This window comes from Grampus griseus (genome assembly GCF_964374135.1).
Source record: "Grampus griseus genome assembly, chromosome: 11".
Classification (NCBI taxonomy): Eukaryota; Metazoa; Chordata; class Mammalia; order Artiodactyla; family Delphinidae; genus Grampus; species Grampus griseus.
The window spans coordinates 1,274,432-1,301,870 of record NC_139005.1 but is presented as its reverse complement, the minus strand read 5'-3'; the positions used below and the strand labels follow the sequence as shown (position 1 = coordinate 1,301,870).

Below are 27,439 nucleotides of genomic sequence, written 5' to 3'. Positions count from 1 at the left end.
AGGCCCTGGGGCGGGTGGTGTGGTGGGCGCTGCCCCGTGAAGATCGCCTCCGACACGGAGGGTGTTCTTGGGGTCAGAAGTGCAGCCCCTTCACCCTCAGGCCGTGAACCCCAGGAGGAGCTCGTCCTCCAGCGAGTACGGCGCCCTCGCCCTCGTGCGTGGTGGGAACACTCACCTGGCTGGCTGTCACGGCGCCGCTCGTGCTGCAGGCGCCTGGAGGCTTTGCGTCCCTTCCTTGGGGCTCCCATACGAAAGGCGAAGGCCCAGCCTCACGGGGTCCCGCTTGCTTTAGGCTTCAGACACACACAGGGAGGACGGCGGCAGGTGCGTGACAGATGAGACCCCCGGTGGGAAGGGTTGGGTCCTCCGGCTCCCGACGTCCTAGATGGTGACATGGAGCTGGTGTCAGGTCGGGGCCAGGCAGTGAACTGAGGACGAGGCCCAGCAGTGGCGGTGGGGCTCCAGTGCCACGGGGACCACATGGCGACGGTGCCGGAGGCGGCTGTCAGCGGACAGGGAAGTGGCAGCAGCTGGTACCTAAGTGGACCCGAAGTGCTCATCTTGGGGTCCTGCGGGGTGGGAAGAGCACACCTGTGATGCCGTCCCCCTCCCTCTCGTGCCCCCGGCAGACATCACGAATCTGTCACCTTTCTCTCGTGCTCAGAAAAGTCCCAGAATCCTTGAGGTACAGCGTTTTGGTGGTCACGTCGGTCAGTTGGCATAAAACTGGAAACTTACTGTGTGTCACTGGTGTGACGATGGAAGGGACATAGACTTTGGAAGCTGGGAGGAATGACAGCCCAGGCAGGTACGAGCAAGCGTATTCGTTCTCTTTTGGTTGCAAGGGACAGAAATCCAGTTCAAACTAGCTTAAGCGAAGTTACCTAAGGCATAAAACTGGAAAGCTCAGGGTGAGGCGGGCATCAGGTGTGGCTGGATGCAGGTGCCCAGTGGTTTCCAGAGCCTGTTTCTAGGGTGGAGTGTGTCTGGGGTCTGAGGCTAAGCTGAGTCATGTGCTCATCTCTGCACTGGCCGCCGTCGTGGACAGGGCCGGCGGTGGGGCTGAGGGGGTCACACTGGCAGCAAAAGTTGCCTTGAAGGTCTAACCTAGAAGGACGAGCCCAGGATGTGCGCTGGGGGGAGGGGGCTGGGCGAGGACCCAGCCCGTGGCAGGGAGGAGAGAGAAGGGCCCCACGGGGCAGTGTGTCCCGGGCCAGCAGCTTCCCTGGAGGAGCCTTGTGCACATGAAGCAGAGAAGAGGGTCATCGTGGGGTGGAGGGGCTTGCAGGTGACATTTGTGCCGCTGGTTGGGCTCCAGCCACAGTCTCCCAGGCGACTGAAGTGGCCTCCAGATGCCAGGCTCTCCGCCCACAGTAATCACCCCACTCTCTGTGGCATCTCCTGACCCTGGGGCACCTGCCCAGCCGGCCAGTCTCAAGGTCATGTGTCTGATCTGGGGCCCAGGCTGAGCTGGTCCCTTGGTAAGCCTTGTAGGATTCTGGGGTGAGATGCCCCCCGAGCTGACGGGAGAGAACCCACCAGACACGCGCCGTGTCATAGGGACAGTCTTGGAGGCTTCTGTTGCCTTTAGACCAGAGCCATGCAGATGCTTCTGTGCTGGATTTCACTGGTTCCTACCCAGGTTTCCTTCTTTCTGGTCGCCCCCCACTACACACAGCGCCCTTTGCCAGGTCCCAAACGCTGCGTAATGAGTCACCGAAGACAAGTGGCTTTCTGCAGCAAACACCGTGCTGTCTCCCAGTTTCTGCGGGTTGGGAGTTCAGGAAGGTCTCGCTGGGCTGTTCTGGCTTGGGGTGTTGTCGTGGGGTTGCAGTCAGGCGGTGGCTGGAGCAGCTGGGGGCTGGCTGGGGTGCCCACCCCCCAACCCCACGTTGACTGGCTGGGCTTCCTCACAGCATGGCGGCCCAGGGCTGGTGTTACGAGTTCTCGACCTAGCCTTGGAAGTAATCCCTGCTGTCACCTCTGCTGAACTTTACCAGTCAAAACGGTCACGAGAGGCCAACCCTTTGTCAGGAGGAGGGCGGGTAGATCCTATTTCTCAATGGGAGCATGTCAGAGGAGCTCCTGATTCAGAACCATCACGGCCCCCCACCCTCCTATCCAACAACTCCCATCGCCACATGGCTTTGAGGTACCTGGATGTGACCTTGCTTGGGTCCATCCCCTTCATGTATCAGACTTACTTTTATCTTTTGGAACTTAGGTGCAGAGATTTGAGTGAATTATACCCTTCAATTCATTGTACGTTTGTCAGCATTGATTCATGCAGTGGTTCTCAGTCATTCATTCATTCTTCTTTTCTGTCCCCACGCGCCTATTCTCATTTTCCGCCTCACCTTCCGTAAACAGCCATTCTCTTCTACTTTATTTGTATGTGTTCTTACAAGGATGTATTTTAATTGACATGTGTTGCATTGCATATTTGTCTTTTTCTACATCCTCCACTCACTGTTTCTGAGGTCCGTAAAGGTTGTAATGCAATACATCTCGTGTCTTGTTTACCTAACACGAGGGGTGTGATGTGTCCAAGGTCACACAGCTGACCTAGACTGAACGAGGACCAGAGCAGATTCCCAGCGTCACACACTGATGTTTCCATGTGCCACCTCCCTGGCTCCTGCAGTGGTTTGAAATAGGACATTTTTTTTTTAATAGATCTCTATTGGAGTAAAATTGCTTCACAATACTGTGCTAGTTTCTGTTGCACAGCAAAGTGAATCAGCCATACGCATGCATATGTCCCCATATTCCCTCCCTCTTGCGTCTCCCTCCCACCCTCCCTATCCCACCCCTCTAGGTGGTCACAAAGCACCGAGCTGATCTCCCTGTGCTCTGCGGCTGCTTCCCACCAGCTAGCTATTTTACATTTGGTAGTGTATATATGTCCATGCCACTCTCTCACTTGGTTCCAGCTTCCCCTTCCCACCCCGTGTCCTCAAGTCCATTCTCTATGTCTACCTCTTTATTCCTGCCCTGCAGCTAGGTTCATCAGTACCTTTTCTTTTAGATTCCATATATATGTGTTAGCATACAGTATTTGTTTTTCTCTTTCTGACTTACTTCACTCTGTATGACAGACTCTAGGTCCATCCACCTCACTACAAATAACTCAATTTCGTTTCTTTTTATGGCTGAGTAATATTGCATTGTGTATATGTGACACATCTTCTTTATCCATTCATCTGTCGATGGACATTTAGGTTGCTTCCATGTCCTGGCTGTTGTACATAGTGCTGCAGTGAACATGGTGGTCCATGTCTCTTTTTGAATTGTGGTGGAAATGAGACTTCAAAAAAAAAGTTGTGAGCCTGCGATCCAGAGCACATCACAAGCTCTCCTGTTTTCCCCCCAGTGACCGCTGTCCCCTGTTCTCTCCTGCAGGTCCCAGCTATGGGAGCCCGCGCCCGGCTCACGCCAACATGAATGCCAACGCGGCCGCGGGGCTGGCACCTGAGCACATCCCCACACCGGGGGCCGCCCTGTCCTGGCAGGCAGCCATTGACGCGGCCCGGCAGGCCAAGCTGATGGGCAGCGCTGGCAACGCCACCATCTCCACGGTCAGCTCCACGCAGCGGAAGCGGCAGCAGTACGGGAAGCCCAAGAAACAGGGCAGCACGATGGCCACGCGCCCGCCCCGTGCCCTGCTCTGCCTGACCCTCAAGAACCCCATCCGGAGGGCGTGCATCAGCATCGTGGAGTGGAAGTATCCTTTGTGCTCAGGGCCAGCAGACGGTCTCAGACCTGCTGCACCTGTCACCAGGGCGCTGTCGGAATGCAGAGTTCTAGGCCCTACCCAGCTTCGAGGCAGAGTCTCTGGGGATGGGGCCCAGGAATCTGCTTGTATAACCAGCTCCCTGGGGGTTGTTTTTGTATATAATAAGCAGCATTTGAGAAAACAAGCCTAAGGGGTAGGAAGTATCCCCCCTCCGGGCTGAGCCTGCCCAGGACCCACTGATGGTGGGGTTGACAGCGTTGCACCCCAGACCCCCCTCCTCCTCCCGAGCTGTGGGACTGACGCAGATGCGGGACCTCCTGCTCGAGGCTGCAGGACCCGGGAGAGGCGGGAGGGTCGGTGCTCGGGCGTGGCTCAGTGTTTCTCAGCCTTGGGGCACATCAGCGTCACCTGGGGAGCTGGGACAAAGCACAGGTGTCTGAGCTCCGCCCAGGCCTGGCTAAGCTCTCCAGGTGCAGCTGAAGTGGAGAGCGCCGCCCTGAGGGCGTAACGCAGACCCCCTGTCCGAGGAACCCGGTGAGCAAGGCCTGCAGGGGAAGTGGCTTGGAAGGGCGGCTCTCAGGGTGCAAGTACCGGCCCCTTCCCGCCCGGGAATCGTGGGGAGGGGGATGGAAAGGCTCCCAGCCGTCAGTGGGTGCGCCCTGACTTCCCCGTGATGACGCAGTGCCCGTAGGTCACACGGGCCGGACTAGGGCCTGGGACTTAGTGCCGGGTGTCTTTCTAGTAAGAATCCACTTGGGCAGGGCTGCCACGTCTCCGGGGTTCAGGATGGAGGGCTGGGTTTCAGTTATGACTTTGCATGGAAAGATTTAGAGGTCTTGGGGATGGATGAAAGGTAGAAGGAGATGTTAGTTTTGTCAGTGCCTGAGCCCTTCAGTCCAAGGGCCCTTGAGAGGAGGCGCCCGAGCCCAGTGCAGCTGCAGAGCCAGGCAGGGCTCCCAAGGCCGAGGCGTCCGCTTTCCGGGTGACCGGGTGAGAGGCTGGGCTTGGGCGGCCCCGCTGGGCTGCTGTCACAGACGCTCAGTCAGGGCCGAGGGGCCAGGGGGCGGGGGGCCTGGGGGAGCTGAACTCGCCCACACCACGCCGCTGGCAACCGGCGGAGCTGGGGTTCAGATCCAGTGCCCCGAATCCAAATCCACGGTCCACGTGGCCTGCTCCCCGTGAGCCCAGAGTGTAGAAGGGAACACACTGGAGGACGTCTAGAGGATGCCACCCAGCCCAGCTGGGACACACGGGGACCCGACCTGGGCCTGAACAGCCAGCCCACAGTGGGCTTGTCCACGTTGCAGAGTCTCTTTCGTGCCTGAGTGGTTTCTTCGCACCTTCTCTTCCCCAGCAGTAGCCCCGAAATTTACCATAAGGTGATGGATGGAGAGCCTGAAATTGGGGGTGAGCAGCAGAGCCGGAGACACCCTGGGCTTAGCCATCACCAGCCTGGGAGGGTGACAGGCTGACTTTGAGGTCTGGCTCAGTTGAGCTGAGGTGCTCTTGCCCGGGGGCGGGGGGACCACAGGGGCCAGGTGATGCGAACGAAGCTGCCGGCCTGGGGCTGAGTGTCGCTTTGCCGAGCAGGTGGGGACAGGGTGGGAGGGAGGAGGCCATGTGGGAGGAGGTCTAAAAGAACCAGCTTCCTAAAAATGCTTAGGGTGACTTCCGAGTGGATCAGCATAGAATGTTCCTGACGGACTCAGACTCCGCAGCCAGACTCTCTGGTCTGACCCCATCCTACCCCAAGCCATGTGACTCTGGGCAAGTTGACATCTCACCTTCTGTGCCTCAGCTTCCCTGTGTAGAAGCGGGGTGATAACTGTCCGCCCCTCCGGAGTGTGGGTCGTGTGGTCAGAGCAGGGCCTGGCCCGGGGCGAGCTCTCGGTCAGCGTCAGCTCCTGGCCTTCCTCCCGGCCAGCATCCCATCTTCACCACGCGTCCTCGGCCAGCTCCAGGGGCAGCACGGCCTGTTGGAAAAGTTGAGTCAGAAGCTCTGGTTCGGACCTGGCTCTGCTGTTGGCCAGCTCGGGTCTGAGAGAGGTGGTTTTATTTTCTGTGTCTGTCCAGCTGGGGGGCTGGGCAGTGCACTGCAGGCCATCTTCTGGACACCAAGGCGCACGCAGACAACGGCAGTATCTGTGGGGCACGCTGGGTGAGTGGACCCCTAGCTCTGCCCTTGGGGCCGAGGGGACCTGTAGCCGGGAGGCCCTGGACTGGAGAATCACTGCTTCCTTCCAGGCCCCGAGCTGCCCTGATGACACAGGTCTGGGGCCGTCCGTGGCAGAGGAGTGGACGGTGGACTCGGTGGGCACAGGTCTGGGTTCTGGTCCTGGCTGGTCAGTACCTGATGTGGGTCTCGGGAACGTTCCTCAGGCTTTCTGGGCCTCAGGAGTTTGGACCAGACCATCTCCAAGACTTTTCCTGCTTCAGGATTCGTTAGCTTTGTGCGTGCAGGTTTCCCTGGAGATGGAGGTGGTCCCTGTCTCCAGGAATGGCCATCCTCCTTCTCTACCTCCTGCTGTGAGGCTCCACAGACTAGGTTGGAAACTTGGCCGTGTTGGGAGGTGGGGAGATGGGGCTGGAAGAGCACGAACCGGGCCCTTCCTCTGAAGCCCCCTTCTCTGGCCTTCGATTGAGGGTGCAGGGTGGAAGGGCTGTTAGCACAGTTGCTCATTTTTCTCTCGAGAATATGTCTGCCCTGATATTTTGGTGCAGAAAATCCGGGCACAAGGACCTCCCTGATTGCTTGCGGGGGGTTGGGGGTGGACCTTGGCTTATCCCCTCCAGCGCCCTGCACAACCTGCGGGCAAGTCAGGAGGCCCTGGGACACAGGCCACCTCATCACAGGCAGGGCCTCCGCAGACTGAAGAGGCTCTGGGCCCCTGCATGGAGCTGCCGTCCCCTGTGTGCACGGCACACGCTGCCGTGCTCCTGGGCGTCCAGAGCCCCTGGCCACCTTCCGGCTCTTTGCAAGCAGAGAATAAGGAGGAAGAAAAAACAGACTCGAAATTTAAAGTTAAAAGATCGAAAATCCTATCTCCAGCTGTCACTGAAACGTCTTCAAGTCGAGTCTCTGCCTTGAATCCCAGGCCCCCCCCCCCCCCCCCCGCCAAGCTCTGTCGGGCCCCGGTGTGGGCCGCTGGGGGTGGCGAGCCCTGGCTGGAGCAGGCCTCAATCTTTCAAAGCAACCCTGAGCACACATGAGGGAGAATGAAGCCCAGGGCAAATCTAAATAAATAAAAGAAGGGAAAAAAGTTTTAGAAACCTGTTTACTCTGGCACGCGCCTGGCCTCCACTGCGTTTGACATATTAGGGAACATTTTGGCGGGGCCCATTAGAAGCACTTAACAAGGCATATGTTTCTTTTCAGAATACAAGGGGCTTGGAATGTGTTGTTTAAACAAGATGCGACGCATCTTTGATTCCGTTTTGAAACATCTATCTGCGTATGTTTGTCTCGCTGGTGTTTCCGTGGCACTAACTTCCTTAACCCCCTTCCCAGGCCATTTGAAATCATTATTTTACTGACTATTTTTGCCAACTGTGTGGCCTTAGCCATCTACATTCCCTTCCCAGAGGACGACTCGAACGCCACCAACTCCAACCTGGTAAGTGCGCTGTTGCGTCTGCATTTCCGAGTCCGCGGAGGCCTGAGCCTGGATCGCTCGGATTCAAGCTGGAACGTGTTTGAGGGTCCAAAGCCAGCCGGGCTGGGATCCCGAGGGCTCTAGCTCTATTCAAATGGGCACCTGTCTTGTGTCAGCCTGTCTTGACAGATACTGTTGCAGTCAGGCGGTTGTGAGCAGGGCGCACGTGAGTGTGAGCTCTGGGGGTGCGCAGCACACCTGCAGCCTTGAAGGGCAGGTGTTTGCGGGGGCGAGTGTGCCTTGTGGATCCTCCGTCGTGTTTGTTTCCAGGGCCTTCGTTCCGCTGGTGACGTTTGCTCAGGTGACATGTGGGATCGGTGCGCGAGAAGTAATTTCTAGGAAGCTTTTAGGAAAGTTTGCTTTTGCAGCCAAGATGTACTGTTTAGTTAGAAAGGTTTTCTGTTCTTGGGAAAGGCGGCTTTCCATCTGGTTGGTGGGGAGGCCGGCGCTGGCAGTGTTGGGTTAGAATGTGTCCATGGAAAAAGTGTGGAGGGTGTTTACTTTGGGCTGAGCGTGAAGTCATCACAAAGGCCTTTGCGCCGTCTGGGCATGGGAGGAGAGCCTTGGAATGCAGCTGGCAGAGCCGGACGCCCCAGGGTGCCTCGGCTGCAGGCTTGGGGGGAAGTCCTGCCCCTCTCCTCTCCCCTGCCAGGGCACCAAAGCTTCTCACGTGACCCCCCAAAAGCGCATCTTCCGCCGTCATTGGCTGCTTCCTCTGGTGACACGGGACTGTCTGGTGATAGCTTCTGGAAGAAGCAGGAGGGAACCGGGCCTCCTTCTGCTGTCGCTGGCTTCTTGTGATGTCACGGGAGAGTCAGTTCTTCTGCTTTTTAGCCTTTGACATTTCTTTTTGGCCCCGTCAGGCAGTCCGTCCGATGCCCGTTTAGACTTCACGGCCGTCGCCCGGTTGTCACAGTGAGCCTGGGTTGCACGTGGGGTCAGGCTCCGGAGCCGGCCCTCAGGCCTAGTGATGACACGGCAACCAGAGCACCGGCCCAATCCACACGGCCTGCTGAGGCGTGACCTTGTCTCTTAACAGGCAGGACATCTCTGCTGTGTCAAAAGAAATACAAGAGGGGTGTCCCAGAGGGCCCCTAGCAAAGCAGGAGCCTCTTCCAGTGGTGCTACTTCTGCTCCGAGTGTCGCCTCCCCCCCCTCCCACCCGTCCTCCCCAGAACCCTGTGGCTGTGCACTTAGAGAAACAATCCGGGGCGTTTGGAAGCCAGTGACGCTTTGGGTCAGCTCTGGGCCAAGGCACTGAGGTGGGGGCTGTCATCTTAGCCCCAGAGACGGCCCCTCACCTCGAGTCCGGGAGGATGAGAAGGGCCACCAGGGGCTATACAGGTGGGCGCGCTGGGTGACCGAGGGCCGCTGGTCCCACCCCTCCGGGCTGGAGAGCAGGGTGTCCCTGGACGCCCTCCGGGCTGGAGGCGAGGGGCCGTGGTCTTTAAAACACTCCACAGAGTGATGGATGAGTTCTGAAACTAGGCGGGGGTGATGTTGCACAACTCTGGACTTTTACTGAAGATCGCAGGTCATACGCTCACAGCGGGCGGGTTTCCTGGTGTGTAAACTGTGCCAGTAAAGCTGTGCTGAATGAAGGGTACAGTACCGGCAGCACCGGCCCAGGCCTGTCCAGGCCGCCCCGCTGGTCGCGCTAACGCCTTCCCCAACGAGGGCGAGGCCACACCGTGCAGGGCGGGCAGTGGGGGGCAGTCAGGACTCGGGGGACCTCATACTAGGAATGCGGGCCGCACAGGAGAGCATGGGGGCTTGAAGGGGGTTCCAGTTGCCGCCTCTCTCAAGCCACGGGTTGGGCGGTAACAGTAAATTAAGGAAGCATGCTCAGAAGATGGAGGGTTTCCTCCATCCTAAACACACACAGACACACACACACACCCCTACACACACATAGACACAGACACAGAGACACATACATGTACACAGACACACACACATACCTACACACACATGTACACAGACACATACAGGCACGCACATATACACAGAAACAGAGACACACATATATGTACACAGACACAGACACACAGAGACACACACATACATACACATATACACAGACACAGAGACACACATACATGTACACAGACACATACAGGCACACACATATACACAGAAACAGACACACATATATGTACAAAGACACACACACATACACATATACACAGAGACACACATATACGTACACAGACACACACACACAGACACAGACACACACATAGACACAAACACACGTGTGTACACAGACACACATATACACAGAGACACATACACACATGTACACAGACACATACACACATAGACACATACAGACACACACACGACACACACATATATACACAGATACAGACACACAGGCACACACAGACACAGAGACACACACATGTACACAGACACACACATAGACACAGACACGCACACAAAAACATACACGGCCACACCCACAGATACACATATACAGACACACAGATGCACTTGCCTATTCTGCCAGCTCGCCCCTGAACCTCCTCTGGGGGATGCATGTGTACATGCACGTATAATATTTTAACTTTAATCTTTCTGAGGAAGGGTCTGCGTTGCCTCTGCTCGGTCCTTTCTGCCCTCTCCTCGGCACCCTGCTCCCCTTCCCTGGGCTTGTGGCTTCGTCCCGGGGTCTCTCTAGGGCCACCGTGTTATGGGGCCGAGGGGACAGACTGCCCTCGGCGTGGTGCATCCAATGGCCGTGCCCCTTCCTTCCAGGAGGGCCTTGGACTTGGGTCGTGCAGGCAGCATGTACCCCAGCACGTGAGGTCCCCGGGTACAGGCCTCCCTGGTGGCTCCTGGAGCTGTGGGTTTGGGGACGCCCTGAAGATCTCAGGGCCCTTCTCGAGGGTGCCCCCGGTCTCACTGGTTCTTGTTTCCTCGGTGACACCCCTGTGTCTCGTCTTGGGATCTTTGGAACAGCCCCACCCAGAAGACTCTCTGGGGTCTTCCAGACTTGACTGTGCCCTGACCTTCGCCCCTGGACCTCAGGAGCCAGTCCAACTCCCGTTCTGTGCATGCCACGAAGTCGTAGCTTCCCTGGAACACGGCGGGCCACCGACCGGACGGCCAAGGGTGTTAGAAACCCCCTCGCACAGACAGCCAGGCAACACCCACGTTGGCTGACGGGCCAGGACCAACCGACACAAGCGTCGTGATCTGGACCCGCCCCTTCCTTCTCCTCATGGCGGCGTTTTCTGTGGTCAGAGGCCCCTTTGCAAAACTTTCACCAGAACTGTGGCTTTGGGACAGAGCTATTATTTAGTCTCCTGCTGCCTCTCTTCCCATTTCCCCTGTGCCTTCTAGCTTCTTTTCCTGCGTCTAGGGGAACTTTGTACCAGGGTTCTGTCCTCCCCGTCTCAGTTTCTGCTCTCTCCCTCGGTGAGCTCAACTACTCCTACAGCTTTTCAGTCACTTTCTATGTAAATCGTTCCCAGACTTATGGCTCCAGCTCCAAGCTGTTCCCAAAGGCGTGGGTCAGCATCTCCTACATGAGCGAGGCCCGTGGACCGGCGACTCCTGACCCCGCCTGGTTATTATAAAAGCCTGGAGAGCTTGAAATACACCGACTGCAGCGTTTTGGAAGATCTGACTCAGATTTGGTAGTTCTGCGGCCCGGCCCAGGAATATGCATTTTAAAATCCCTTGTGGTGGGGGTGATGGGGGTCACGAGGCACCATCAGCCAGGAGAAGGACTTCAGGGGAAAGGTCACACTCAAGGGGCAGGGAATGAGGGGGACAGTTTGCGGTTACGTGAGGAGCCCGTGGAAGATGCAGGAGGAGACATTGGACAGGACAGGTGCGGGTCAGGACTCCCGGAGACAGTTCGCGCTGGAGGGAGGGGGAGGGGGGATGGGCAGAAGGAGTCCCGGGCCTGGCTCTGCACCTGCGGCAGGTGCAGAGGGAGAGGCGGGGCCTGTGCGGGGTGGGTGGACGGGGAGGGGCGAGAGTGGGAGAGAAACTGAGGAGACAGAGTCTTTGAAGGTCAAGGAGCAGAGCTCTAAACACATGGGGGCGGGGCTGGGCGGTGGTTCATCCTTGCCTTTCTGGCAGCTCAAGGCCGGCTGTGCAGAGAGCGGGCTCCGGGCTCTGGGTGGAGGAGGGGCCGCCAGTCCTGTCTGCGGCCCCGGGGGCCCTGAAGCAGGGGGTGCAGGCGGCTCTTTGTTGAGCTTTGAGGACTGAGACACTCCTGCCAAAATGTTCTTGTTGTGCCAGAACGCGGCCCCCGAATCCCGTAAGGGCCCCTGCAGTGAGGCTTGAGGGTTCTCCCGTGACTCTCATAGCTTTTTTAAAACAAGAAACTGCGGTTCCAGCGTCCTGCTCTGAGGAGGGGACGATGCTGCACCTACAGCAGAGGCCCTAGGACCTCAGTGCCTCCGGATCACCTGGGTGGGGGCTACAATGCAGAGTCCCAGGCCCCACCTGCGGAGCCCAGGCTGGGAGCCCAGCGGGGTGGGCGCCCAGGAGTCGGTGTGTTTAATACGCTCCCCCTTGCCGGGGATCGCAGGCTGCTCTTGGGGAAAAACGACCAGCACGTTGGCTGTCCTGTGAGTGGGTCCCTGTCAGTCCTCTCCCCTGGCTCTCTCTAGATCCAGACAGAGAGAGGGAACACATCGGCTCCCCAGAGGTTTCCCCTCCGTGGGGTTCGAGAATAATCTGTTTAGCAAAGACACTCGCAGTCAAGGAGGAGAAGGTCCCCTCGTACCCCACGGGGCCACGGCCGCCTCCCGGTCCCCTCGTACCCCACGGGGCCACGGCCGCCTCCCGGTCCCCTCGTACCCCACGGGGCCACGGCCGCCTCCCGCTGGCTCACGGCTCCGTTCTCTCCACCCCGTTCCTGCTCCACTGGCTGAGTACAATCCCCGTTGTCTTCCTAGCACTTTACTCTCTCCTCTTTCCAGGAGATGAAAAGTGTTCCAGTGTGGATTTTTTTTAAGTCTTTTTTTCATGATTTAAGTAAAAGTCTGGTTGTTTTATGCTCCATCTAACATACACCGTTGCACCCAAATCCATCAACTTTGTTATCTTTTCCTGGTGCTAGTGGAGCGGAGGGAGACGTGAACCGGCCCATGGCACGACGGCTTCCTCTGCATTGTTCACAGTCTCGTTACTGGCAGGGCCCACCTGGCACGCAGAGCATCTGGTGTAAATAGCGCCGTGAACCCCTCCCTCTGGTAGCCGCTGCCCTGCAGGTAAATCGGATGATGTGTCTTGAGCTCTGGTGCCAGCAGGGCAGACTCATCGCGTATGGAAAACTCCCAGCTGCCTGCAAACCCTGACGTCTGCGCAGACTTGGCTTGGGCTGGAATATTAAGAGAACATATTTGGCATTTGACCTTGTGCAGAGAACAGGGCTGTGTACTTTCTGGAGCCAGAGCCAGGCCGTACCCGGAGGTGGGGGGAGGACGAGAGGTCAGAGAAGGAGTCATGGGGGGCCGGGGGTGGGGTGCTGCAGGGGGCTCGTCAGAGGGGCCCCCCAAGTGCCGAGGAGAAGGCTGGGATGTCGGGTTTCCCATTTAGGTTGTGAAATGGGGACAGCCGAGGCTGGGTGGGCGGGTCATGAGTTAAGGCCCGTGGGCCCTTAGAGCAGTGCCCGCACAGGCTGCGTGCGCTGCCTGCCCGGAGAGCTTGCAGCCGGAAACCGGGGGCCTCCGTCCTGTCTTGGAGAGGTAACCCCGGGCCCTTCGGGAGAGCTTTTGTGGGCAAGGAGACCCAGAGGCTGTTGTCTCTGGACTCCTCGCCTGGGAGATGGACATCTGGGCTGCCCAGCCCCGTGGTCTCACTGCACGGGGGGAAGCAGAGAGGCCTCATGGCTAGAGAAGGGGCCCCGAGGGACAGCCCTGGCGGCCTGAGGGGCCAACCCTCCCCCCCCCCACACACACAGAGTGACTGCGTCTGGAACAACCCTATGTCCCTCCCAGTCAGCTCAGGGGCCAGCCACGCCCGAGCCTCTGGGGTCCCTGTGGGGTCCCCTTCCAGGCCGTGCTGGGCTGAGGACGACCCGAGGGTCCGCGTTTAGGGCTCCCAAGCCCCTGGGTGGGTTGGGCCGAGTGCTTGGGGAGCAAGCAGGGATGCGGGCTCTGGCCCTCGTCCTCCTGCCGTGAGCTGGGTGTTCCTTCATTGTGGGGTTTGCTCGAGGGTGAGACGAGTCACACTCACTGCAGACGAGAGTCGGGGCTGCTCTCGCGACCCCGCATCACAGCCAGTCCCGCCAGTGCCGTGCGCGGGCCCGGGAAGGTGCTTCACTGAGGGACCCCCTGCCCCCACCGAGGGTCCACGGAGCGGCTCTGGGTGGGACGTGGGCGTAAGGTGTGACCTGTAAGCCATTCTCGGGCCGGGCTTGCGGGCGCTGGCCTGGGAGGCGAGGCCTGGACGGGGGGCCTCCCACCGGTCCCTGAACCTTTCTGTTTGTCGCTCTTCCGGCAGGTGGGGCCTGGAAACCTGCCTCGTCGTAATAATTACCTTTGCCGAGTGGCCACCAGGAGCCGGTGCTTTGCAAACACGGTTTCTAGTCCCACAAGAGTAAACGATCGTATGTACTTACTTGTTTTCTTGAGGGTGGAGCATTCATCCCCGCCTCCCCCCCCCGCCCCGATGCTGCCCTGGCCCCGGTGACTTTGGCCAGGCACATGCCAGGCTCTTGATAAATATTTGCTGAGTGAGTGGACGGGGGAGTGGACAGACCCAGCCAGATGGTGTCCCTTTAGTTCAGAGGAGCAAAGTGACCGGGGAGTGAGGGCCAGGTGTCACATGAACTCACGTGTGAGGGGGTGGTGGCCCCTGCACTGTTCCCTGGAACGTCGTGCAGGGCTGCTGTGAGCATGGGATGGGGAGGGGAAGACACTTTGAAGATTAAACACCCTGCCTGGGTCGACATTAACTGGTATTTTTAAAAAAAGCAACTTGGTTCTGTTGCACAATAAATTTGGTACACACTTGCTGGGTAACCAGAGTTACACAGATGACTGTGCCGTGGAGCTTGAAGCCTTTAACTCAGAGATAATGGGCCCTGTTTATGCCTTTGCTCCACGTGCAGACACCCCAGTGCTGTGTGTGTCTTAGTCATTTGAGCATCACGAGGGCCCTACGAGACCTTCCTGTTGTCCCATTTCACAGACGAGGATACTGATGCTCAGAGAAGGGAGACGATGTGCCTGGAAACGCAGACGCTGCGCTGTGGATGCAGGCGTGTGTCCCTAACCGTCAGGCGACAGCTGCCTCGCGGTGTGCTCATGTGCCAGGGCTCCCTGGACCGGGCAGGGGGGTGCCCCCTTTCCCCACCCGTCCCAGACGGCGCCTGCTTGGAACCACCCACAGCAGAGATTTGCCCCGAGGACCGGCGTCCTCAGAAGAGAGGACGGGCAGCGTGGGAAGGCCCGTGCGGCAGCAGGGTGGCCGCACCGGGGACCAGGCGTCACCGATGGGTGGGGGCTCCCCCTCCCGAAAGGTTTCAGAGGGAGAGGCACCGCCTGCTCCGCACTTGCCCCCGGACAGGGCTTTGAAGTCTAAGTATGTGTCGCCTCTGGTTCCATTTTATCCATGTGTTTTCATCTGGGGGAAACATTCCACGTACACAACATACATACGTTCACGCTGTGTCATGGAACCCCTTCCTGCACCAAGCTCCTTTTAATTTAAGTATATTGGAGGAAAGCCTTTCTCGAAGATCAAATCCAAATCTCTGGATCCTTTGGAGGAAATTCCGAGCATGTTGCATCCTTTCTCGGGACTGTGCCGCCCTAGACACCCCAAGTGTTGAGCCTGCTGTGAAGCCGTCGGGAGGGCGGAGGATGCTCCGGGTCCCAGAGCTGGGGTCTGGAGGGGCCCTGCGTGATTCCCAGGGACCCCGAGTGCTGCGGGTGCCGGCCGGCTGCGCCCCGGCCCTCGGGATGTGCAGTGCCTGCTCCCGCGGGCCTGGCGCTGGGTCAGCAGACGCTTCCAGTGTGTGCAGAGGGAGGAGAGAGTGCACTGAGCAGGTCGCTGCAAACAAAGCGCGTTCGCGGTGATTTCTGCGTCTGAGAACATGGATCTCGGCCTCTCGGGAGCCTTTCCCCTCTCTATTCCCTTTGTTCTTACTGGTTTCTGCGTGACTGAAGTTGTTAGGTCTGCCATCCAACTAGTAATAATAGTAACGTCCCCTCTGTACTGCAGACAGTGTTCGGAGTCAGTGTTAACTCGCCTGGTCCTCTCGATGCCCCCCGGAGACCCCGGGACTGTTAGAGCCGCTCCGTCTTAGAGAGGAGGAGAATGAGGCCCAGAGACGTGAATTAACTCGCCCCAGGCCGCACAGCTACGAGGCGGTGGAGCTGGGGTTCCAGCCCAGGTGTGTGGCATCCGAGCCTTAAGGCCCTGCGGCCCCCCAAGGCCTACACCCAGCGTGTGTGTGACAGACGTGGGGGTCTCTTCACCAGTGACCCCAGGGGTGTTGTGTCTGGGTCGGGGGGGGGGGCAGCCCTGGGCCGTCCAGGACATGCGGGATGTGGGAAGCAGGGGCTGCGATACCCGCAGCACAGGCAGGTGTGATGGGGCCGCGCGGGGGTCACCGGCCCGCGTCCCGGCTCCATTGCAAGCAGGCTTGTCACTGCTTTCCGGCCTCAAGGCTTCTCGGCTGTGAACCAAAGGTGGTACCTCTCACAGCGCAGTGGAGGCTGGGCCCAGAGGAGAAGCTGGAAATGCCAGCGGCCACGGGTGGAGCTGAGTCCGCACGGTGACGGTCGCCCCTGTTGTCATGGGAACAGACAGATGCGCTCTGCCTTGCACGTCGGCCCCTTTCCTGGCATCTTCTCTGGTGCACTTTCCCGCGGCCTCCTCGCAGGGTGGCGTGGGGATGCTAGCGAGCTCAGAGCCACGCTCCAGGTTTAGTTCCTGCCCTTTCCAGGCTGGATGCAGCAGGGCGGCCACAGCCTGCGGAGCCGAGAGTGGCAGGAGGGGGGACCCTCCCCATGCGTGGGACCCCTCGTGGGCCACTGGTCCGGGCCCCCGGCGCGGCAGGGGCGGCTGCAGGGATCCCTGTGCCTGGCCCTGCCTCCCGCCCGGCCTTCTCAAACACACGGAACCATCGCGAAGGCGGGCTTGTCCGTCCACGCTCTGGGCCCGTGGGCAGGGTCAGAACGGGCCCGTCTCTGAGTCCTTGGGAACAGGGTGAGGCCTGGAGAGTAAGGGGTAGGGTTAGGCCTGGCCACAGGGGCCGGAGGGGCTGCACGGGCTTCTGCAGATCCTTTCAGGGGCTGGACTCACCCCGGTCAGGCCCTGCGGGCGCTGGTGGGACGGGTGGGCCTTACAGAGAAAGGCGAGGGGGCCAGAGGTGGCTCCCGGTCCACCCCCGTCCCCTGCCAGGACACCCAAGAGCAGGTGAACGAGAGGCCTGCACAGGCTGGCGGGGGCGGGGGATAATCAGTGCACAAAATTATTGCTAGGAATCCACCACAAAGAAGGAGAATCAGGGCAACCCTTGGTGCCCCCCGTGCTCCTCTCAGATGGCATACTGGGGGGAACTTTAGAGGACTTTGGGGAGAAGAGTTTTTTGTTTGTTTGTTTGTTTTTGCGGTACGCGGGCCTCTCACTGCTGTGGCCTCTCCCGTTGCGGGGCACAGGCTCCGGACGCGCAGGCTCAGCGGCCATGGCTCACGGGCCCAGCCGCTCCGCGGCATGTGGGATCCTCCCGGACCGGGGCACGAACCCGCGTCCCCTGCATCGGCAGGCGGATTTCCAACCACTGCGCCACCAGGGAAGCCCAAGGGGAGAAGAGTTTAACGTGGGGTTACTGGCTTTTGCGGGTGTGAGGCCGACTAGTTATGCCCGAGGGGATGCTTGTCCCAAACTTACTCTGACTCCCATCCCCCCGCCCCTCCTCCAGCAGGATGTGCTGCTTATATGCTGCAAGTGTGTCTTCACTTTAAAGTTGCCTGAAGACATCTGACTGTAAACCTGTAATCACTGGTGTGGCAGCGTTTGAGGATGACGACCATGGTGAGCTAGTGGGCCGGTCCACCCAAACGCAGATGAGCTGAGGCCTGCGGTCGCCCGTGGTCAGCGCCGGATGGTCAGCGCCGGCTGGGCTCACGAGGCAGAAACGTTCATGCACAAGTGTAGGGAAAGTGGAGCTAAGACGTCGGGGAAAGTGAGGGGCTAAATGTAGGATTCTGAGATTCTAGTATGATTAGGGAAGGCCCTAGAGGCAGTGATTCGTGTGAACTGGAGGGTGGAAAAGTGATAGAAAAGGTTTTCCTGGGAGAAGTTGCTCTCGAGTGAAGCCCAAAGCCCGCGGGGGAATTGGCTAGACCCGCGGTCGGAGTAACGAGATCCCGGGTCGGAACACCCGCAGTAGGATTCCTTGCAGAAGGTACGGCTTTGACATATAAACGTGGGTTCCCAAAGGCCAGTCTAAGACCATCCTTGGCGTGATCAGCATTCGTTCCCCAACAGTTCCTTACTGGGCACCTGCTACGTGTAAGACGCAGCTGTGCTTAAGACAGACGCCCTTGAGAGGCATCCTTCTAAGGGCGAGAGGTACTGGCGTCTAATTAAAAAATGAATTGTTCGGTTATAACTGGTCTCTAAAGTATTTAGGTTCGGGTGTGACTCCATTTGTTTTAAGTAACTATTTTGCTGACGCTACTGAAAGAACAAAACCCAAACTTAGGATCACTTGGTTGCATGGAAGCGGGGAGCTGTATCATAGAGTCTCTTAAATTGTGATGAGCAAATATTTTAGGGTCGATGGTGGGATTGGCAATCCTGCCGAAGCGGCCCCTAGATGATGAAGCTTCAGGCTTGCTGAATTGAAGGGCTTGAGAGTGAGGAGAGAGGGTTAGATGTGGCCCCTTGAAGGAAGGTCATACCGGTCCTCAGGTACAAGGAGAGGATTCTGGGAGGACAGAACGGGGCTGACTGCCCACCTCTCTGCCACTTTGTGAGGTCTGTTCAGCAGGAAACTCAATTATACGCAAAGGTTCCTGCGTTTAAAGCGTGTTTTTCTGTCGGGAAGATGCAGCCTGATGTCATTTCTTACCTCTCAGGACGAGTTGAAACCCTCCGTTGCCTAAGTCCTCTTTTTCTCCCTGTAGCCCCCATTTTTAGTAAAGCTTGTTCATTTTTGTAAAAAAAATTTTTTTTAGTCATTTTTATCCTTCTGGAATCAGGAGGGTTTTCTGCGTGAATCATTTTTTTTCTTTTCCTTTTCTCCAATGTAGGCATCTTGGGTTTGGCCTCTTGGAGAGAAATAATAAAATTCTTTGTTTACTCTGGTGGCCTTTGCTTACGTTAGAGCTGTTTTATCTCAGACATTTGTGATTCTATAAATCAAATCAGCTTTTCTTAAACGTGCGGATCCTTTAGATTCGACCGACATCTCTTGGTTACATTTCCAGTGACAACGCACCTTGTACTGTCGGTTTATTCATTTTTTGCACGTTCATTTATTGTTTTATCCTTTGCTCACTCAACTACCGTCTGTGGACACGCCAGGCAGTGGGCAGGGGCCTCGGGTCACGGAGCCGTCGTGGGGAGTCGCTGGGTGGGCTTCGTGGCTATAAACGCCCAGTGTTGCAGAGCATGGGGTTTGGACGCAGCTGTGGGTTTCCTGGCGATTGTGTTTCTTGCCTGGATTTTCCCAGTGGGCCCTGCCCGGTGGCCCCGTGCCTGGAGCAGCTGCCAGTGGGGACCAGACGCGCTGCCCTTGCAGCTTCCCAGCCTCCCGAGCCACGGTTTCCACTTGCTACTCGGCGAGAACTGTGCTGAACTTACGGGTGGGCTTCCCGAGAGGAGCATCGTCTCATCGGAGAGGATGCTTCTAGAAGCCCTTTGAAAACCGTGAGGACTTATTCAGATGGAAAGTGTCTTGTTTTGATTACCCGGTGGCTCTGAATTCTGCCGTCGGCTGGTGACAAAGGAGAGAGGGTGTGCGGTCACCCCGAGGCTCTGTCACCGCTCGGGTACCATGGGTGTGCGGACCGGGGACCAGGCGGAGCAGGGAAGGCCGAGCAGGGCCCCCGCCCTTGAGGGGTTTAGGATCTGATTCAGGGGACTCCACGAGAGCATCACATAAAGCCATGAGAGATGGGGGTCGGGGTGCTTCAGAGCCTCTCCAGCCCTTTCTTGCTCCAAAATTCTCGTCATTGTCAGGCATGGCCAGAATCATCAGAATCAGAATCACCTTCTCGCGATCATCGTTAGTAAAATAAGTGTTTGCTAAGTAGCTGTGTCAGGCAGGGGGCGCGGGGGCTGGTGGGAAGTCAGGATCCCTTACCCAGGGTGGAGGTCGTTGGGAGGGCAGGGTCCAGACAGGCGCAGAGCCGTCTGGAAAAAGCCCTTCCACGTTTCTGCTCACTGATGGCGTTTAACTATCCGTTGTCCCGTCAAGCTTGAAGAGATGGCTTTCTGCTCTCAACCCCTGCTGGTGGGGAGAGCATCACGAGACCCCATCCTGTCCCCCTCGTCCCCGTTGCCTCCTTTCTCAGAGGCGTTGTGTGGTGATTTGCATGTGACTTTTCAGGCCCTGAATCTTTCACGGTAAAGGTCTAAGGGTTCACGGGACCCACGTAGGGCCAGGTGTTGGGGGACGCGGGGGGCGGGGGGAGGGCGACCAGAGTCCACCCAGACGTGGGCAGAGGGCAGACGGGTCCCCTGGGCCAAGGCACAGTCACGTCTCTGGAAGTCCCGTCAGCACACCCACCCCGTCTTCCCGGCTCCACGTCGACACGATTCAGTCTTAAGAACCAGGATGGCGTCCGGGGAAACGAGCACAGGTCATGGAGACAGGGTGGCCCCAAAGACGCCGAGACCCTCTTGCTTAGTGTTTCAGAAGCTCCAAAGGAATTGAGCCGTTTAGGCTACATTTCAGAAGAGGGGGCCGACCAGAGAGGAGGGGCAGACGGCAGCAGGGTGCCGCGGGGAGAAGGGAAAGGTAACCTGCCGTCGCCTGGCTCCTTCCAGGTGGTGCCTCTGTCCCGCGTGATGTGCATCTCACGTGAGGCTTACCGGCAGCTTCCTCGGGTAACCTGGGGGCGTGAACTGCCAAATCCGGCACAGCAGACCCTTGGCTTTATCGTACTGGTGTCGGGGCTCCACCAAAGTTCTGTGCTATTAAACGCTTCCTGGGGACGGTTGCCTCTTTGTGGCGAGTGTTAGATCATTTCCATTGACTCGTCGTGGAGAGAAGGCCGGAAGGTGAGATGGTGGGGGGAAAAGTGGAGGAGGCTCAGGATTCCCGGGAGGAGCGGGGGCGGGGGCAGAGAGAGGAGAGAAAGCACGTCTCTGGACAGAGGACTCTAGAAGGAAATCATGAAAGCACCGTGGCCAGATTGGCAGGAGACAAGATGTGAATTACAAAGTGAAGGGAGACTTCCGCTGCCTTCCCAGGACTTTGGGGGATGCCTTTGGGTAATTAAACAGGCAGCAGGTTTTCTCCCAGGAGAATCATTTTGAAAAACTCACCCTGAGCACACGGGTTTCTGTGTTCTTGACTCCCAGTCCTTGGACTACCAGTATCGGTCATGCGGGGTCCCCTTGGAAAGCGACGTGCCGTCAGCACATCTGGGAACAGTTAGGAGGATGCTGGACGTGGGGATACATTTGTGCAACTTCTGGGGCTTTTTTATTTTTTGTGTGTTCACACGTGCGTGCACACACACACAAGCACACTTATATAAAACCTGTCAAATCTTTCAAAACTCTCTGAAGGAATTAGCATTATAAAATCATAAAGAAGTCTCTGAAGGGCCTTTAGAGCAGCGAAGGAGCAGGGAAACAGCCCACATACATCACTTTGCAGCAAACCCATCATCTGCATGACCTGAGAAGTCTCGGGTAAATCTCTCGTGAAATGAACTCCCTCCTGCCTGACAGCCTCTTTGGAAGCATCAGCTCTGCCTTCATATTAAAATATTCCATTGAAAGGACCTGCCCTGGAGACACTGATCCTGCTTATGGGCAAGGAGCGCCGGAACGCAAGTGTCTTCCAGCCGCTGCTCATGTGTTGACTCCGCCGTTCCCACTGGCGTGTTTAACCAGACTCTCCGCTGCCAGGGCAGGGCTCTGGTATTACTGTCCCTGCGTCCTGAGTCACATCTTCCTTTAATCAGACTGATAACGGCCACCACTCTTATAATTCTGGAGCAGGTGACCCATGCCAGGAACCCTAACCGTGACAGCGAGTCCACAACTCTGCAGTTTCCAGCTCTAGTTTGCAAACAGGGAAGCAGGTTTAGAGGCGAGGTGACGTAGCCAGGGCCACACAGGGAGGATGCGGGGGTTTGAACCACGCTCCGTGTGACTCTGAGTGCTCGTTCTTTCCAGTGTGCGGAGTGATTGCCCCCACGTCCACCCCAGATATGTCCCCAAAGGGGCCCAAGGAGAGGAGGGCGTGTGTTTCTGAGCCCAGCAGTGAGGCTCCCCTCCCTCGGCCCTTGGGGGCCCCCCATCTGGACCAACCCTGAAATTTGCTCTTGGCCTTTCCAGGGGAGATACCACAGGGGACTGGCTTTTTCCCGGGTTCTCTGGGCAGTGATGTCTTGCATCTAGGAAGATGTGCTCTTGGTGGCCACCTGAGCAGCGGCAGAAATCTCGCCAGGTGTCATTTGGGCCTTACTTGGAATAAACTTGGAAACTGATGAGTTTGCTGGACCCAAAGGGTGTTTGAATGTCTGAGACCGAGGACGAAAGGGCAGCTCTGACCCGTCTTGGTACCGTGTGCTTTGTTCTCCCTTTGGAGATGCTCGGATAAACGCACGTGTTCAGATGCCTGCCGGGCCGGTACGCATCCGTTCCAGGCTCCCAGCCGAAGAGAGGAGAGACAGGCCTGGCGAGCAGCGTGGAACGTCACAGTCCTTTCTCTTGGGTGCACTTAAAAAGCCCACAACCCTTTAACGTTTCCATCGCAAGAGTTACCTCTGCTGACGGTGTTTGGAAAGCAGGCGTCTAGGAAAAGCCCAGCTGTAGGAATCTTCTAGGAGCAGAGAGTAGGCTGCTGCCTTTTCTGGTTTTCAACAATCTCTTAATTTTCCTGACCGTTTATGAACTGTCCACCACAGCAGAAAGTTCTGAGATCAGGACTGCTCTGGGGGAAGAGACAGTGGCCTGAGATGCCCGGGGAGAGGCTGGCATCCGCTGAGGGCAGCAGGCGGGGCCTAGACGTGGGAGCCCAGCCCCACAGGGTGTGTGTGGGTCCAGGCTGGGGCAGACCCCAGAACAGGGGCACGTGGGCACTGCCAGTGGCTCAGGGATCCCGAGAGCAGGCAGCGTTGAAGGAACCAGCCCAGCCTTATGCGTCACAGAGGCCAGGGGGAGGATCCAGGCTGTGGGGGCGTCTGGGCCACAGAGACCACATGGCAGGAGCAGGGACCCAGCAAGGAGGATGGGCAACAGAGAGCTGTGGTGACGGAATCTGGCCGGAGGGAGAGAAATGGGCCAGCGGCCTCTGCGTCAGCCGGGGGGGCCCCATGTTGCAGGGGGACTGGTGGTCAGCCCTGGGTGTGGCTGCCTGGAGCTTGCAGGTTGAGTCAGAGTCCGGGTGCCGTGTAAGAGTGAAGCCGAGCAGGGCAGGGGGCTGGACCCGGGTCTCCAGAGGAGCCCCTGCTTGGAAGCAGACGCGTTAATGGTCACTGACGGACCACAGGACTCAAGGAGTAAGAGTGTCCCTCCTCCCCCAACCCCCAGCCCCCTGGGGTTGGAGCAGAGGATGAGGAATGCCCATCCTGAGGAGGAAGAGCCTGTTTCCATGGTGACGTCCTGCCCGTGGTGACGTCCATGCTGGGCTCCCAGGCCACAGGGTGGCAGTGGTGACCGTCACGCATTCCCCTCCTCTAGAAAGTTAGGTGGCTTTAAAATAGGTTAGGCTCGTGTCGTTGCCTCTGTGGGTTCTGACGGAAAGGCGTTTGGTGGAGGACGTGTGCGGGGCCGCGTGCCATGAATGCTTGTTTATGTTGGTGTTTTAAAGACAGTGGCACAGGGCTTCCCTGGTGGCGCAGTGGTTGAGAGTCCGCCTGCCGATGCAGGGGACACGGGTTCATGCCCTGGTCTGGGAAGATCCCACGTGCCGCGGAGCGGCTGGGCCCGTGAGCCATGGCCGCTGAGCCTGCGCGTCTGGAGCCTGTGCTCCGCAACGGGAGAGGCCACAACAGTGGGAGGCCCGCGTACCACAAAAAAAAAAAAACAAAAAAAAAGACAGTGACACAGTCAAAGTTTCACCGGCAAGTTTGGGTTTTCAGTTTGCTTCTGCTTCTCTCCTTCTCACGGGGGACTGTCTCTACGCTCCTGTTTCCTTGATCTCTTCACGATGACTTTCATTGCCGACGGTGTACTTTGAGTTCGCCTCTTGGGAGGGTGACGTGGGAGCTGCACTGGTAAATGCTCCCCCTGGCAGGTGCCGAGGGCCTGAGGCCGCCGCGCCTTGGGGTCCCGCGAGCATCCTTTGTGTTGGTTGCCTCTCGCGCGTGAGTGCACTGGTGGTCTGTCTTGGATGGCTGTGTGGAGGGGTGAGCAACCGTCACGGATTCCATTGGGTTCCATTGGGCTCGTGGGCTTTGCTCAGAGCAGACTCTACCGGTCGTGCAGGAGGAATAGAGGTTTATGGACCACTGGAGTTAAAAGAAAGCTGGAAGGCCATCAACGTGAATTCCCTGGCTTTGTAAGGAAACTGAGGCTAAGTAAGATTTTGCTCAGGTCTGAGTAACACTGGAGTCACCCGTGCTATAGCCAGCGTTCTGTGTGCACACTCCTGGCTGGCCGGTGGTAGCCAGGAAGCGGGTTTGGGGGTGGCCGGGATGGGGGCCGACCGCAGGGCTGTGTCTGCAGACCGAGCTGTGCTCGGCACTCACGGGTGGTCACGCAGGTTTGAGTAGCAGCAGCAAAACCAGACTTTCCCTATTCAGAAGCAGCTCTGGGTAGAAGAGTCCCCGGCTTTGGACTCTGCTCCCATCACATCCCTTTCAGGGTCCGGGTCGGGGTCTGGCCGGGAGGCCCGTACATCCCAGCTCTCATCAGGGTGACAGGTGGGCCGGGCTCAGAGCCGGTTTGCAGAAACGTCTCGATGAAGAAGGGAGATTTATACCTTGTCTTGGCCTCCTTCATGGTGAGGGGGCTGCAGGAAGGTGGGGGTGACACCAGCCCACTGAGGAGGACACATTAGGCTCGTTCCCTCCGCCCCACATACGTCGGCCGGGGACCCTCGGGCGTCCATCCTCGCTTGCGGTGGCTGAGCCAGAGCACAGGCACAGGCCGTTTCAGCAGCTCGTTACCGCCATGTGTCCTGCACTCGTGTCTCCTTGGGGGCCTGAACTGCCCGCTGGACTGCGGACCACCAGCCTCTCTGGGCGGCTCCTAAGCCCTCACGTTTCTAGTTGGAGCTCAGTATCTTGTCTCAAATTGAGTGATGGTCCCTGAGCTGGAGAACATCATCGGAGGCTCTGGCCCCTTTCAGCCACTTCCCCATCGACCGTGTGTGCATATGGTGAGGGCTGTTCGTACAAGGGAGGGAGGGCGTGCCCGATGACAGAAGCGGCTGCTGTCACCCGGTATCTTTCTCCCATCTTTCATTGCCGGTGTCTTCCGCTGGCTCAGGACGGCCGGGAGTCCAGGGCCCAGCCTCCCTCGTGGTTAGTGGGGGGCAGTGGTGGCTAATTTCTGGCGACCGAGATACCAGTGGAAGTGGGTGTGCCCGCCCCTCCCCGCCCACCTTCCTGCAGGGGTGAACACAGCCCTGGCGATGAGACACTGGGTGCTGCTGACCAAAGCGTCACCTTGAGGGTGGGGTGACCATGAGAGGTGCCTGGGCGCCTCCGACCTCCCCCCGACCTCCCCCCTCTCCCCTGGGAGCTGATGAACCACTCGCGAGCTTATTTTGGTCTCTGTCACTACGGTGCAATTTATACCTCAGGTTAGTCCTTGCTTCTCGGGAACTTGGGTTCTAAATAAAACAAAAGATAGCGGTTGGATAAGAAGGCCAAGGTCAGGTGACGTGAAAAGCTGGTCGCCAGAACCCGGGAGCGGAGGAAGCATGAAGTTTCTCCTTTCTCTCGCGTCCTAGCTCCCATGTGGGACCTGTGTGCCTGTAGGGGAGGGCAGTCAGTCCTGCTGGCGCTGGGTCCCACGGCCCTTCGTGTTGGGTGATTTGAGCGCTGTCGTCCGCCCGGATTCTCCCGGCGCTGGGAAGTGTGACCGATTAACCCCGGGAGGAAGATGAAGGCGCAAGGGGTCAGTTCCGGAAAAACCAGTTTGGGGGTCCGGCCGCCCAGCCTGGTCAACGTGGCCCAGACCAGCAGAGCAAAGGGCAGACGCAGCCTCATTCCTTGTCTAACTTTCTTCGTAAGTTTTCACGTCTGGTGGGTCACTGGAGCGCTCGGCCCCCTTTCACCCGGCCTGTGTCTGTTGGTCCTGAGACAGCCTTCGGCCATTTGCCTGACGGACGGGCCCTTAGTCCTGCGGGTCACGAAGACCGGCCTCGTGGTGGAGAAGCGCTCTGCTTGCCTTCGTCGCCGTTGCAGCTTGGAGACTCCTTTTAAAGAAATTGTGGTGAAACATACCTAACGTAAGATTTACCATTTTACCCCTTCTGCAGCGTTCGTACGGTTTGGGGCTGTAAGCACGTCCACACTGTCGTGTAACGCTCACACCATCAGCCCCGGGACTTTGTCACCTTCCCAGAAGGAGCCTCTGTGCCCCGTGAGCACTCATCGCCCCCACCTCCCCTTAGGCCTGGCCCCCACCCTCCTGCCGCCCGTCTCTGACTCTGGCTCCTCTGGTCCCTCCGCGTGGAATCGCACAGTGTTCGTCCTTCCGTGGCTGGAGGCCCCTCGCCTAGAGCGGGAGAAGGTGGGTGGGCTCCGTGCCAGGAAGGACCAGGGACTGGGTTCTCTGGGGGTGTGAAGACTCCAAGCTGTGACTCTGCGCCTCCCTCCGGGGCGGGGCGGGCGGCAGCGTGTGCTGGAGTGCCCTCCCCGTCTCGTCCTCCCATTTCCCTTCCGGGACGGGGGTAGGGGAAGGGCCCGGTGCACGCCTTCTTCGCGTGCAGGCGTGGTCCATGAGTAAGACGGTTGGAACGTGCTTGGCAAAACACGAGCTCTTCACTATCTCAGAAGAGCTGACTGATCACGGGGTCCCTCTGAGGTCCGCAACCTCAGCCGCCCTCTCAGCATCCTGGACGGTCCCTGCCTCCCCAGATGCTGGGTGGAAGTCCTTTTAAATTCAAGAAAAAAGGAAGACTCTGCCTTTCCCCAGGGATGCTCCTGAGGCCTCTTCTCTGGCCCCACAACAGGCCTCCCCAGAGGGCTTTCCTGTAGGTTCTCCGTTTGGGAATCTTGGTTCTTCCTGACAGCTGGAGGCTTAGCTGTGACAGGCCCGACCGAACAGACCAAACAGCCAAGCAGTCCTCCTGGCAGAGGCTGCGACGGGGGGCCGGAGACGGGCGGTGGACGGAGCGGGGGTGCAGGACGTGTCTCGGGGACACGGGCCACGTCGGGGCAGCGAGGAGTTGGTGGGGGGGTCAGCATGGCCGTGACAGACTCCAGGAAGGACACGGATTTCCCAGCCGGGAGCCCGGGTTTGGGTCTGGAGTTGGCATTTCCTGTTACAGCTGCAATGCCCTGGGATCCGCCAGGCACAGGGGACCGTGGGCAGGGGTCACAGAGGGTCCCCTGGGCTCACAGGCAGGAAAAGTGGAAGCCGGCAGACCCCGCTCCCTGGGGCCTCCGTCCCCCTCACCCCGAGGGCGGGGTGTCTCATCCGGAGTCTAGCTCAGTCTGTGCTCTTTCCTCGCGGGAGAGTTTGCTTTGCAATTGTTCATTAATCCGTAAAAATGTGTTTTATGCACTCTCCCGAGTAGATGTGATGTTTTATAAAAATAGAATAAAGCGATATGGTAATGAGGGAAAAACACAGTAGTTTAGAAATTGTGATTGAATGCTCTCTTCCCAAACCACGCTAAAATCACGGTGAAGGAATCTTTAAAAAGTGCATAAACACAGAGATAAGATGAATGGAAAAGAAGACAGCAGCAGCCATGTTGTGTGTGTAC

General features: G+C 58.1%; 1 protein-coding gene across 2 annotated transcripts in view; it reads left to right on the top strand.

Annotated features, from left to right (window-relative positions):
* The window catches only part of CACNA1C (calcium voltage-gated channel subunit alpha1 C), a gene marked incomplete at its 3' end in the record, with an annotated part of 458,987 nt that overhangs the window by 45,346 nt on the left and 386,202 nt on the right, over positions 1 to 27,439 (top strand). Inside the window, exons 2-3 of one of the 2 annotated variants that reach the window (XM_082665273.1) lie at positions 3,403 to 3,724; positions 7,245 to 7,350. In XM_082665273.1, coding sequence (XP_082521399.1) covers positions 3,403 to 3,724; positions 7,245 to 7,350 — 428 coding nt within the window. Of the gene's footprint in view, positions 1 to 3,402; positions 3,725 to 7,244; positions 7,351 to 27,439 lie in introns of those variants that run through there. The other variant, XM_082665272.1, reaches the window with a different exon arrangement.